This window comes from Lissotriton vulgaris, chromosome 2_1 (genome assembly GCF_964263255.1).
Source record: "Lissotriton vulgaris chromosome 2_1, aLisVul1.2, whole genome shotgun sequence".
Classification (NCBI taxonomy): Eukaryota; Metazoa; Chordata; class Amphibia; order Caudata; family Salamandridae; genus Lissotriton; species Lissotriton vulgaris.
In genome coordinates, this window is record NC_141687.1 from 271,954,455 (window position 1) to 271,969,222 (window position 14,768).

Consider the following 14,768-nt stretch of genomic DNA (forward strand, 5'->3'; position numbering starts at 1 on the left):
AGGAAAGCCCTTTCATCTCACATCCAATCTCTTCACACGGAGCCATGGAGAAATAAAACACCCAGATCCCAAAGAACTGAACCTAGCGATCTGGCTCCTGAAGTCATAGTTTGGTAATCTGAATCTTCCACCAGACTGTATGAACATTATTAAGGAGGCCAGAAGACCTTCTACAAGAGCTTCTCACGCAGCTAAATGGAAGCGTTTTAATTATTGTAATAATATCAATGCTCTTGATGCCTCCATACAAAATATCATATGTTATTTGTTACACTTGCAGCGGTCAGAATTAGCTTGCACTTCTATCAGTTTACATCTCGCTGCGATAGCTGCATATCTGCAAAACAGGCAACACCTATCTCTCTTTAGAGTACCAGTTATCGAAGCTTTTATGGAAGGACTAAAAAGAGTTATACCACCAAGACTTCCACCTGCCCCAGTGTGTAATCTTAACATAGTCCTCACATGATTAATGTGCCCACCTTTTGAACTCCTGCATAAATGTGAACTGCAATTTCTCTTGTGGAAAATCGCTTTCCTCATTGCAATCACTTCACTGAGGAGAGTGGGTGAGCTACAGGCACTAACCATAGAAGAACCTTTTTCCAGCTTCACAAAGACAGTGGTTTCTGATAGATACATCTGCCAGTCATACTGCTTGGCTTCCTCCACCAAACCAAGGATCTAAGTAATGGGACCTGCCACATCCAGCAAGTAACATTTTCTGACATTAGCGCCAGGAGCCATCAATATCCTTTTTAGGGTCTCTGATGTACTTCTCAGGTAGCCACCTGCCCATCTATTTCTGGTGTTAAGGCTACCTTGCCCTCAAGGGAAGGGTGGGAGCTTTCCACCAATGGATGGGCTGTGGTCTCTCTTTATAGTTGTTTTCTCAGCTATCCTGGGACATAGCTCGCACTATGGGTGCTTGAGCCCACTTGGAAGAACGAGGCTGTATCAACTGCTCAGGTTCAGCGTATCTGAAGTGTCCGTGGAGTGATTTTTGGGATCAATTCATCTGGTTCGGGGGCAGATGCCATGGCCAAGAGGGTCCGGGGTTTCCATCCGAAATTCCCAGGAGAATACTCTGCCTGGGATTCATCGCCATCGATGAGAGATGCAAATGCCTTTTCAGACTAGAGTGAGGCAATTCCTGGAAGAGCCCCGCCCCTACTCCCTGGGCATGCCTGCACTTCACCCCATCCATTGGGGGGAGTGTAATGGGCATAGCCGTCTGTGGCGTGGGATCTTTCAAAAGGGTTGAGGGGTCAGTTAGGCTACAAGCGACAAACTTGGGAAATACCATTACCATGAGCTTGTGCTCTGTAGGCACTATGGCTGATGCCACCAACTGATGGAATGATGCGTCGCAAAACTAGTCATCAAAGGGGAAGTAGGGAGAGATCCCTCTTCGCCCCCATATTTCACAGAGTGGTGCATATTATGGATGGGGAGACTCAGTATAGGTTATATGGCAGCCAAGAGCTGAGAAGTATTCTGAGCACTGCAAAGAGCGACTGGGTGTTAAATGGTCTCCAAAGGGTAATCCCTGTAACAAAACACCCTTTTGTTAATGGGGGCATAGCACCTGGGGTGTTCCAACAGTATGTAAGCAGCGTTGGTACCTGCAATTAGTATTACAGACCCCTCAGGGCAGAGGTCTTCAAACTGAGGGGTAGTAGGACCCCTAGAGGGGCCTCAAGTAATTCAGGGGTGGGGGGGGGTCATATAGTCATGTTTTACTGTATCAAATGCCGATCAGAGATCAAGGAGTAAAAGTAGACTGGAATTAATTCTGATCGAACAATCTCAGGGCATCAACAACGATTTGCGTTTGAGCCGTTTCAGTGCTATGACTAGATCTGAATCCAGATTGGTAATGGTGTGTTTGGCAATCACGTATTTGATTGCATTTTAAAAACGGTAACTGAACTACAATATTTAAATAAGTCTAGACCTAGCATTGGCAGTTAAATGGAATAATTGTGAGAAAAAAAATCCTTTTTTTTTTTTTTTTTTTACTTTATCCTTCTTAAAAAAGGTTTGTGATATATTTCGAGTCACTTTCTCATATCTACTTCTACAATTGGAAAATATTTGTTGAATAAACGAAATTTGGGCATTTGTACAAAGCCTAGTTAAAAAAATTATATATTATAGAAATATTTTGCAAAGTGCTCCTCATTACAGTGCGTGGATGTGACAGTTCAGTGCATATGACTTTGAGGATTCCTCTGAAAGACGTCCAGGATTACAGGTAAACGTTTTCTTTTGCATCTTTTCTTTGTCAGTTACAATTTGCCACCTTCAGTAGTGGTCACGTCATATATCCAAGGAACCAGATTTCTGTAGATTGATAGTAGTGTTCAGACAAAGTTAAGAGCGTGCAACAAATGTCCCTTAAAATACATTGTTTTGTGTTAGTTATAATCTTTAGTGATCCAATTCATAAATGTTGCCCCTCTCCACCCTGCTTTCTTTCCAGGGGACTTCTGGAGTTATGACTTCTACAGTGGCGAGTTTGTAGTATCTCCAGAACCTGACACAAGCGTGCACACCATTGACCCCAATAAGCACAAATACATAATCATAGGCAGCGATGGGCTGTGGAACATGGTACCGCCTCAAGACGCAATTTCCATGTGCCAAGATGAAGAGGAAAGAAAATGTTTCTTGGTAAGGTTCAGTAGACTACACCACTTACAAAAAAATAATATTGCGCTAGCCATTATCTCTTACCAAAATTAATGCCATTAATGCACTTTGAATTATTGTTGGAAACCAGCACAATCTTTGAAAAGTTTATCAAAACCTGCAAGTGAAGTTAGCTATAGCTACAAATTTCATGTAGAAATCTCCCCGAAGTAACTGTTTTCTTGTTGGGAACAAATGGTTCAGAAAATGTTAGTTTATAATGGCCTTGATGATGGGGCTTGCTGACAGTGTTTCAATACAACATCAAAATCATAATCAAAACTAAAATAAACAGCTTTGATAAGAGCCATATAGAGGATCTTGAACTAGATTAGAAGACTTTTATTAGAGCAGATATTCTGTTGCCTTCTGATTGTCAAACCACTCTAAAGTTGATGGAACACTATAATCCCATGAGAACTCTTGAAAGTTAGAGAAATGTGCCTTTTGTTGATTCTCATCCTTTTTGCTGGGAATTCTGTTGTCTTTTCTGAGTGACATTAAGTAACAACATCTATGTAATATGACCAAGAACAAGTCATTGCCTTTAGTTTCTATTAATCCACATAGCCTTGACGGACCGATCCAGTTTGTTAGCCTCTTTCAAACAGTAGTACTTCACAGCTGATCTGTACTGGGAGGGTATTGGTGCCAGCTTGAATGTGGTTTCTAACATCAGTCCTTATCTAATTGTATCACATGCAAAGTCAGTTAAGGCTCTCTCAGGGTAGGTGGTCTATCTCATCTAAAGGGTGAATCCACATCATAAGGTAATGTATATTGAGACTTAAGAATGGAAACATATGGTTGCAACTAGAGTAGTAAGTCTGCATAATGCTGCATATGCTTGTTTTCCAGATGCATTTTATTTTTTAGGTCTTGCCTGAGGCATCCCATGCGCTGTCTCTCCGAGACATTTAGTAAGTGGCTTTTAAAAGTGCCACCAGAGGCTTTTGCTGTCCTCCAGCTTGCGTTCACGAGCGCATGCACTTGCACAGTTGCCATCTGTGTTTTTATTGCTGTAATCAGGCTCCTCTGCTCGCACCCCCCCTCCCTTCTCCCCTCCCTCTTGTTTAGTTTCATTTGTGTCTTCTATTGCTGTGAATACTCCCGCTTCCACCAGGCACACACAACATCAGTCGTCATTGCACGCTTTCACCAGGCACGCACCCCATCAGTTGTCAGTGCACGCTTTCACCAGGTACACACACCATCAGTCGTCGGTGCACACTTTCACCAGGCACACACACCACCAGCAGTCAGTGTACGCTTTCACCAGGCACACACGCCATCAGTCATCAGTGCTCGCTTTCACCAGGCACACACACCATCAGTCGTCTGTGTACGCTGTGTCATCCGTGTCCCCGGTATTTCCCATGGAGGAAATATTTGATGGAGATGGGCAGGTAGAGGAAAACTATGAGACCTTTTGCGGAAATATAATAACTAAATTAGACCTGGTTGCTCCTCTTAAGAATCATAAGAAAAAGGGCAGACCTTCCGCACCATGGTACGAATTACTGAGAACTCTAAAGATGAGCTGTAAGTCAGCAGAGAGAAAATGGAGGAAGGGATATTCAGGGGAAGACAAAACCGCCTGGAAAGAGGCAATAGTTCACTATAAAAAAGAAATTGGCAGAACTAAAGCGGAGTACTTTGCAGACCTGATCTTAAGGTCCTCAAATAGTGCCAGAAGCATCTTTAACCCCTTCCAGGCTCATGACGAGCTGGGCTCGTCATGCAGTAGCCTCCTCGCACGCTGATGCCGAGCCCAGCTCGTCATGAAGCATGGCATTTTGAAAATCTCAGCACAGCAGGGGAATATGCTGAGCAGCCATGGGGTTAAAATGGTGGGGGACATTGCCAATCCTGAGTGTACCAAAAATAAGATACAACCCTCACAGGATCTTTTTAACAACCTCCCGGCCTTCTTCGAGGAAAGATCACTTCCATTCTCGAGGGTCTGGGACCAAGTAGACCACGCAGTAGTGACAAGGTAGAGGCAATAAAAGCACCTCTGGAAAAGGAAAGAGAAAGTTTGAGGGAAAACCCCAACTTACTTGATCACTTTGAACCCCCCCCCTCAGTGGAGGACTTTGCAAGAATAGCACTAAGCATCTCCTCCGGCTCACCTTTGGATCCACTGCCACATAGGATATGGAAAGAGCTGAGTACAGAGTTATTTCCAACTACCAGACAAATCTGTATTCAATCACTGCCCAGTGGGTCAGTACCGGACTGTTGGAAACAAGCGGTAGTGACCCCTTTGCTGAAAACAGCAACATTGGATCCAGGCTGCCCCAAGAATTATAGACCAATTTCCCTGTTGCTTTACCCATTAAAGATCATAGAGTGTGTGGTCAGTAAAGCACTCTCCCAGTTCCTGGAAACTAATAAGATACTGGAGGATGTGCAATTTGGGTTCCGTCCTGGGTACGGTACTGAGACTGCGCTGGTGGCCGTATTGGATGATCTTAAAATATTGACGGACAGGGGACAGTCAGCAATACTGATTCTGCTTGACATGTCCGCCGCTTTTAATACGGTTAACCATAAGATACTTCTGGCCAGGCTCAAGGATGTAGGGATAGTAGGTACAGCATTGAAATGGTTCCAATCATACCTATCCAAGAGGCGACAGGCAGTAGCTCTCTCACCGTTCCAATCTGAGTTCACTAACAACCCATACGAGGTGCCTCAGGGATCTGCTATTAGCCCTATATTATTTAACATATATTTGAGACCACTGTTGACTGACATTACGGCTCATAACATTAGCCTTAATAATTATGCTGATGGCACACAGCTCATTCTGTCATTGGAGGGTGACCATTTCACCTAATTGGAAGATTTTCACACCTGTATGAAGGATGCCTCTGGCTGGCTGAAAGAAAACTCCCTTCAATTCAACGCAGGCAAGACCGAGATCTTGTGCTGCGCAGCAGGTAAAGTTCCCCGTCCACTACCAGAGACCTCTGGCCTATATCGACTGATACTCCTCTGAGTCCTTCAGAGACGGTGCGTAACTTAGGAGTCCTATTCGATGATAAATTGATCCTTGAAACCCAGAAAAAACAAAACTGCTGGGTGCTGTTTTTCTCATCAAGGCGCTCCGAAAGATCCTACCAATGTTACCATCACAGGCCAGAGCACTGGCAGTTAGAAGCATTATTTTGAGTAGACTTGACTACTGTAACGCACTGCTGCACGAGTTTCCTAAGTACCTAATTGAAAGATTGCAGAGGGTCCAGACGACGTTGGCCAAACTGGCCTTAGCAAGACCAAGATATTCATCTGCCTCACAGGCTCTGGCAGAGCTACACTGGCTTCCAGTGTCAGAAAGGATAACGTTTAAATCTCTCTGCCTAGTGTTAAAGGCGCTGCATGGTGTTGGATCCAAACCCATGCAGCACAAATTTGCATGGTATGTACCCACCCGGAGCTTACGCTCATCCTCAGCCAATCTGGTCAAGGTGCCCAAATTCAGAAAGTCAACTTCAGGTGGGAGAGCTTTTAGCATTGCGGGTGCAAAGCTCTGGAATACGCTCCCCACCAACATCAGACAGTTAGAGGATATGATGCCATTTAGGAAAAGATTCAAAACTTGGCTCTTTCCAAGAGAATAAAATCTATTGGCTCGCCTCGATCAGTCTACTCAGGGCCGTTTTCCCCTTTACGGCGGACCTGAGCACATATTCAGTAGCTCCAGGATACCCTTTGGGCGGCAGTGCGCTTTACAAGTGACTGATACAATACACACCACCAGCCGTCGGTGCACGCTTCCACCAGGCACACACATCACCAGCCGTCGGTGCACGCTTCCACCAGGCACACACACCACCAGCCGTCGGTGCACGCTTCCACCAGGCACACACACCACCAGCCACCAGGCACGCTTCCACCAGCCGTCAGTGCACGCTTCCACCAGGCACACACACCACCAGCCGTCAGTCCATGCTTCTATCAGGCACACACACCACCAGCCGTCACTGCACGTTTCCACCAGGCATACACACCACCAGCCGTCGGTGCACGCTTCCACCAGCCGTCAGTGCACGCTTCCACCAGATGTCAGTGCACGCTTCCACCAGGCACACACCAACAGCCGTCAGTGCACGCTTCCACCAGGCACACACACCAACATTCGTCAGTGCACGCTTCCACCAGGCATGCACACCATCAGCCGTCAGTGCATGCTTCCACCAGGCTGGACTGTTCCCATGAGGCACAGGGTCAGACTGATTTGCATATGGCCATGTCTGAACTGGGGTGGAGGAGTGAGCTAAAAAATGATGATGGGTTAAACCCAGATCAGTTGATTGAGGGTGAGTGTTTGATTTGCTCAAACACTCCATCCATCATCCCCTTTGGTATCGATTTCTCCACATGACTGTTCTGATTGGTTTCTGCGTCTGTGATTCAATCAATATAGGGTTGGGGCTAGGGCTAGGGCTAGGGTTAGGATTTCTATTGGAAGTAGAGACTAGGGTTTCCTGTGTTATTGGTTGTTGAGACTACTGTGGACAAGGGCTAGGGTTAGACCGTCCTGATTCCTTCAGAAGCGGTCGCTCCTCTCTGCTCCCTGGTGTGATCGGCGCTCGTGGTATCGTAGCGCTATACTTCCAAATTGCTGTGTGCTTGCTCGCATTGCTCCCAATATTCCTAGTGCCTGATCGCCTCGCATATTAGCGCTATATTGCGATAGTGCGCTTTGACGAGATTTGCATTGCCATTGATATTTCATTTGCCTGTATCTATCATTTGTGCCTGACTGTGCCGGTGCCACTAGCGTTTTCGTCGCGTTTATTTACTGTGTGCCCCAATCCTGTTTCGCGTTTGGCTTGCAGCCATTTTGTTGTTTGTTTGTTGTTGTTCCTCCCTGCCCGGCCCTCCACCCCGCTCCCGCCTCCCAGCTGCTCCTTCCTCGCCCCTCCCCCCTCCACTATCCACATATGACAGATGCCTTTGCGCGCAGCGTCCACGCGCAGCGGTCGCGCCCCATGCGCGCCGAAGGTGCGCCAAAGGTAAGCCCGTCTACGCCCGACCGCGCCAGCGCCAGACCCCCTGACCCCCGCAAAATCCACTCCACCCGCATAACGTACGACGCCGCAACCCTCTCAGCACTTAACCCCGGCCGCACACCACAATGCTACCAAGCTGCCCCAGGACACACCCATGGACCCTTCACCTGCCACTCCTGCAAATTCGACTGCATCAGGACCCACACCAAATCCACTAACTCCAGACATAATCCTGACTCTAACCACCTGAAGTGCATCCTGTTGAACACCCGCTCGGTCCACAGACACTCCATTGAACTCTGGAACCTACTCGACACTACCTTACCGGACGTCGCCTTCCTTACAGAAACCAGGATGAACGCCTCATCAGCACCCGACATCGCCATAGCCATACCGGACGGCTACAAGATCCTTCCAAGGATGTGACACCTTATCACGTTGTAATTAAGAAGGCTGCAGACTTGTTAAATATTACTCTGCCCACTGCTGAATACAAGTCAAACATTCTTGCTGAGGTCCTTCACTCACCTTCCTCCGTTATTGAACCAATTTTTCCATTTAATGACGCTTTGGCTGAACCCATTTATGAAGTTTGGAAGAAACCTCTGACAGCTCCTGCTGTTTCAAGGGCTGTTGCGAGGAGGTATAGGCTGGCACCTGGTGACCCAGACTTTTTGTCAACGCACCCCCTGCCGGAGAGTTTGGTTGTGTACGCAGCCTGCTCAAAGAAGTCAACAGGTGCTTTTCCGCAGGTTCATGGGGAAAAGAAGGCAAGGAAACAAGAACAGGCGACAAAGAAAATCTTTTCATCAGCCAGTATGGCGCTAAAGTCTTCAAAATGCAACTTGCCTGATGGGTAGATACATCCATGATTTGATGGATTCCATCAATCAGTTGGTGCCTAAAATCCCTGAGAACGATAGAAAGGATTTTCAGGAGGTTATTTCTGACTCAGGCTGCGGCAAGGCAGGTAATCCAGAGTGGGCTGGACACGGCTGATTCAGTGGCGAGAGTGATGGGTTCATCTGTGGCCACGTGGAGAGCTACGTGGTTGAAATCTTCAGAATTCTCTGTGGATGTTCAGTCTGCTTTGATGGATTTGCCCTTTGATGGGTCAGGATTGTTTGGTAAAAAGGCTGACGCTGCTTTAGAGCGGTTTAAAGACAGCAGAGCGACAGCAAAGTCTTTGGGCCTTCAGACCAGGGGTTCATTTGGAAAACGATTCAGAGGATTTGACAGATCTTCCTTTCGGGCCTACAAACAATCACAGCAGCAGCCGCAGCAGCAGAATACGCTGTACAAGTCATACAGGGGCAGACAGAGAGCTCGTCCTAGAGGTCGCCAATCCTCCTCCTCTTTCCCTTCCCAGCCCCCTGCCACCACAGCAAAGCAGCCCTAGATCCGCCATTCAGGATCATGTGGGCCAGGTGGGGGGCCGGCTTACCCATTTTCTATGAGATTGGGAATTGATTACATCAGATCTTTGGGTTCTCCATCTCGTAGAGAATGGGTATGCTCTTCCTTTCCGGGAATTTCCCCCCAATTACCCTCCTTGCCAGGGTTATTGTTCGGAGGACCACCGGCACTGTTCAGAAAGGGTGCAATAGAGGTGGTTCCAGAGCAGGAAAGGGGTCAGGGATGCTACTCCTGGTATTTTCTGATCCCCAAGAAGGATGGCAGACTTCGTCCTATCTTGGATCTCAGGATCTTGAATCTCTACCTGAAGCAGGAGAAGTTCAAGATGCTCACCCTTGCGCAGGTTATTCAAGCGCTGCTGGAAGAAGACTGGATGGTGTTGATCGATTTGCAGGATGCGTATTTTCATATTCCCATCCTGAAGTCGCACAGGAAGTATCTCAGTTTCACGGTTGGGTCGCAACACTACCAGTTTGCGGTCCTCCCGTTTGGTCTTACTACTGCGCCTCGAGTCTTCACCAAGGTGATGACCGTGGTGGCTGCACATCCCAGAAGATCGGGGATACCGGTGTTTCCGTATCTGGACGATTGGCTGATCAAAGCAGAATCTCCGGAGATAGTGTTCCATCATCTGCAAGAGACAACTCAGTTGTTGCACAGATTGGGTTTTTCGATAAATGTACCCAAATCTCACCTGGTGCCCTCCCAGCGCAACGTGTTCATAGGTGCGGTACTGGACACTACTGTGTGTCGTGCATTCCCTCTTCCTCAAAGGATTCACGACATACAGGAAATGATTCCATTATTTTACAATCGAGCGGTCGTTCCAGTCTTGAAGGTCCTTCGCCTGCTCGGTCCGATGGCTTCTTGCATCCTGTTGGTCAACCATGCACGCTGGCACATGAGGGCACTCCAGTGGTGCCTCCGCAGGCAGTGGTATCAGCACAGCGGAGATCTCAGGGAGTCAGTGAGGATCTCGGGAGAAACTGCAGCGGATATGTCTTGGTGGGGTGTGGAAGGCAATCTGTCACAAGGAAAGCCTTTTCAACTATCTCCATCGGTGGCCACAGTGATATCCACTCTAGGGTGGGGTGCTCATCTGGGGGATCTGGAGGTGAAAGGTCTTTGGTCTCCAGAGGAAAGTTTGCTTCACATCAACCTTCTAGAATTGCGGGCGATACGTCTAGCGCTCATGGCCTTCCTCCCTTCCCTTCGCGGTCAGTCAGTTCAAGTCCTAATGGACAACACGACCGCGATGTGGTATGTCAACAAGCAGGGAGGAGTGGGGTCGCAGTGTCTCTGCAGAGAGGCTCTGAGTCTCTGGTCCTGGGTTCAGGACCATCAGATTTGTCTGATGGCAAATCATCTGGCAGGAGTTCTGAACGTTCGTGCAGACAGTCTGTCGGCAGTCCTCCGCTGACCACGAGTGGAGGCTCTATCCAGAGGTAGTTAGTCACGTCTTTCGGACTTGGGGGACTCCTTAGGTGGACCTGTTCGCCATTCACGAGAATGCTCACTGCCTGTCATTCTGCAGCCTCCAGTTTCCGATGCAGGGAGCCTTGGGGGACGCGTTTCAGTTGAGTTGGGACTAGCAACTCCTTTACACGTTTCCTCCAATAGCTTTGATTCCTCGGGTTCTGAAGAAGATTCGCCAAGACCGGGCCCAAGTTATATTGATCGCCCCGGATTGGCCAAAAAGGGTGTGGTACACAGATCTTCTCCACCTCTCCTCGTGCCCGCCGCTCCGTCTCCCTCACAGGGCAGATCTCCTCTCTCAGATGAAGGGGCAGGTTCTACACCCGAACCTCCAGACCTTACACCTTCATGCCTGGAGATTGAGCGGGGCAACCTGATTTCCTTTTCTCTCCCGCATGATGTGGTGGATGTCATCTTATCGGCCAGGCGTGACTCCAACAAGTCCATTTATTCTTATAGATGGTCTAAATTTGTTGCTTGGTGTGGGGAGAAGTCCGTTGACCCTTTAAGGGCTCATTTGTCCAATATACTTCAATTTGCACTTTCCTTGGCCCAGAAGGGTTTTGCGGTGGCAACTATCAAAGGTTATTTGTCGGCCTTATCGGCTTTGCTTTATTTGCCGGACCAGCCCGCTTTGTTTAAATCACCTATTGTATTAAGTTTTATTAAGGGCCTTACTAATAAATTTCCTCCAACTCCTTTTATTGTACCTCAATGGGACTTGAACCTTGTTCTTACATTCTTGATGGGTTCGCCTTTTGAACCTTTACACAAATGTCCCTTAAGATTTTTGTCTTTTAAGACTATTTTTCTAGTAGTAATTACCTCGGCAAGGAGGGTAAGTGAGCTTCAAGTTCTTAGTTCAAAGCCCCCATTTTTATCCATTCATGCTGAAAGGATGGTTCTTAGGGCCAGGGCTGCTTTTCTGCCTAAAGTGGTTACTCCTTTTCATCTGGGGCAGTCCGTTACCCTCCCTACCTTTTATCCTCCCCCTCACCCTTCCAAGGAGGAGGAGAGACTTCACCGCTTGGACCCTAAGAGAGCGGTCAGCTTTTACCTGGACAGGACAAGAGAGTTCAGGTTGGATGACCAGCTGTTTGTTGGATTTGCTGGCTGGAAGAAGGGGAAGGCGGTGCACAAGCGCACGCTCTCCAGATGGATTATCCTCTGCATTAAGATCTGCTACGCCCTGGCGGGTAAGGAGCCTCCAGAGGGTATAAGAGCTCACTCTACTAGAGCAAAGTCTTCTACTTCTGCTTTGTCTAGGGGTGTGCCTGTTGAGCACATTTGTAGAGCGACGACTTGGGCCTCCCTCCACACTTTCGCGAAGCATTACTGCTTTGATACCGAGGTGAGGACTCTATTCACAAGGTGAGGAATCCACTGGCAGATGTATCTATCAGAAGAACACGTTACTTACCTCTGGTAATGCTTTTTCTGGTAGATACTATATCTGCCTGTGGATTCCTCACTGACCCACCCGCCTCCCCGTTGTCCACTCTTCTATGCCAGAGTTTATTGTAATATAAATATTTTTTATTGTCAAGGAAATGTTTTATTTCGTTTGCATTACTGCATTTGCTTCACACTGTGTGTTATCTTGACATTTGTGTACTGTGTATACTATGTATATATCTACTGTCATCGGTCTGTCCGTGTGCCTCGAAGGCACGGAAAAAAGGGCGGAACTGATGTCATCACGCCAGCTTGGGCCTATTATGGTGTCGGTGACGTCAGCGGAGTCGCGTGCGATGCCATGCCTCTGTGACGTCGTCCACGTCGACGCGAAGCTACAAAAAGAATTTCCGAATGTTGCTGACGCAAGGGGATATTCACAAGGTGAGGAATCCACAGGCAGATATAGGATCTACCAGAAAAAGCGTTACTGAAGGTAAATAACTTGTTCTTTTGTTCTCTTCGAGAACTTGATGGGTGCAGAGAGAGAGAGAGAGAGAGAGAGCGCTAGAGAAAGAGAGATGGTAAACCGTAGACAGGCAGCTGTTTCAAGCTTTTCAAGTAGTTTCCAGTAATGACAAAAACTTTGTAACACAACAGTCCTAAAGGACGAAGGCCACATAGTTGACATGATTAACTTTTAATTTTTTTATAGTATTTAGCTATTAAGGAATATCATCATAAAAAGTAAGCTAATTCTTTATTCATCCTATTTCCATTTCATTTTACAGGGAGAATACGGACCGTCGTGTGCTAAAATGCTTGTGAATAAAGCTTTGGGCCGTTGGCGGAAGCGCATGCTTCGTGCAGATAACACTAGTGCCATTGTAATTCGTATTTCATCCTTGCTGGACGAAGAAAGCAGCTTTGTCAATGAAGAGGAACTTTATCTGAATCTAGCAGAGAGGCCGAGCTATACCAGTCCAGAACCCTATTTACTGTCTTCATCACACTGTGCTACTCCCCCTATTAAGGTAACACTTTTAACTGAATTTGAAAGTACTAACAAGTTATATGGGCAATGTGAAATGTTACCATTTAGGTTTTCACCTCATGATTACCAAAGTTTTAATGTTCATTTTTAACGTTTGTTACTGCACTTATGCAAGCTACTCTTCCCATTTATAACTGCATGAGAATTGCCTTCTGGACCAACAGACAGGACTGGATAGCTTTTCAAAAGAACAGTGTCACTTATATTTTTATCTGAATTCCTCAGAGTAATCCGGGAAAATATTCCTCCATATGAGCCTCGAGTCTCCATTTTGCACATTTTTTTTCTTCCCATTAGGCAGGCCCCAGGCCTTTGCATTACTTGGAACTTCGTCCACTTAATTACTTGAATATTCTACTTGAAAACAGCCACCTGGCTTAGATTCATCTCTTCTGGGCCGGATATGGATGTTGACTCTTCATAGTTAAATGAAAGCAGTCCTGTTTGGGTAAGAGGAATTTTGTACCAGTGCTGTCAGATGGCAAGCACACACATCTGTACCATTCAAGAGTACTTTAGTAGGATCCATCAGCACCTAGTGAGAGGGTGATACCTGTGTGGGAATGGTCCTGTGACTACCCATTGCGGTAAATAAAGTAGTACAAAGGGACTGTAGTGTCCAAATTCTACCAAATAGGATTGACTTACGTAGATCATATTCCCTGAGCCAGTGTTACTTAAACTAAAGTGCAGAGTCCAGGTTTAACCATGTCATTTTGGACTGGTGCAGCTGCACCATGTTTAAAGCCTATTCTCCCGTTCCTCAGGGTTTTACCCAAAGGTGGAGTGCAAGATTTTGGCAATAAAAATAAATTAAGTAATCAGTATGTAATGTTGTTAATCGCATGCTCTGCTCTCTAGATCATGACGTAAAAAGCTTTTCAGTGTGTGTCAGTTTTTAGTTTAAACAGGCTATATTAGTAACCTTCGTGATTGCACCACCATTGTATAGAAAGATGCAATCAAAATAGGTTTGGGAGTATTTCATGACTAATAGTTCATAATCTTTTGGGGTGGGTGAACTCCGAGAAAGAAGCACAGTTTTCTGGTGACCAAGAATCTGTGTAAGAATTTGTTGTGATGCCAAAACAGTACCGATCTAGATGGCAAGGAGGACACCCCTGGACAAAAGACATCTTAAGCAAGTGCCACAAGCCAAAAGGGCCTACGCAGTCTCTACTCTGGTTGCCTATGGCTTCTCGAATGCTTTCCTTCAAACATAAGGAGGGTTGACCTTGGAAAACCATTTCAACCTCACACTATGATCAGCCTCAGATTGCTTAAGGCATGACCTCTTTAGATGTTTCTATACCAGCAATATTCTCTGCACTAAAAAAGCCGTAGATCAAAAGTAAAGGACTCCACACTGTTGTCTAGTGTTACGGCAGATAGTCAAGATAAATCTATAGTGACCCCAAAATGGGCCATATTGAAGCAATACCTCATAAACATTTCTTTCAGGCAATGGACGTGACCAAATCGAGTCTTTTATCACAATCTACCAGTGTTCGCACATTTGGTGCTGAACGAAAAATCTCCTATGAGGGAGCCATTTCACCTACGTTTACAGAATTTCCACATTGCCAAGTGAGAAGTGGCCCCAGGTAGCATACTTTACCACTGATACTTGCATATAAGACACATACCCATCAAATGTGCCAACAGACACAGATGACAATGAGAATCATGGGTAACAGCGAGGAGCTAGTTTC

At 46.5% G+C, this 14,768-nt stretch overlaps 1 protein-coding gene across 1 annotated transcript in view; it reads left to right on the forward strand.

The window, feature by feature from the left end:
- Positions 1-14,768, forward strand: part of PPM1D (protein phosphatase, Mg2+/Mn2+ dependent 1D) — a 181,475-nt gene that overhangs the window by 77,346 nt on the left and 89,361 nt on the right. Inside the window, exons 4-5 of the mRNA XM_086954921.1 lie at positions 2,486-2,676; positions 12,794-13,036. Of these exons, the coding sequence (XP_086811047.1) occupies positions 2,486-2,676; positions 12,794-13,036 (434 nt within the window). The remainder of the gene's footprint in view (positions 1-2,485; positions 2,677-12,793; positions 13,037-14,768) is intronic.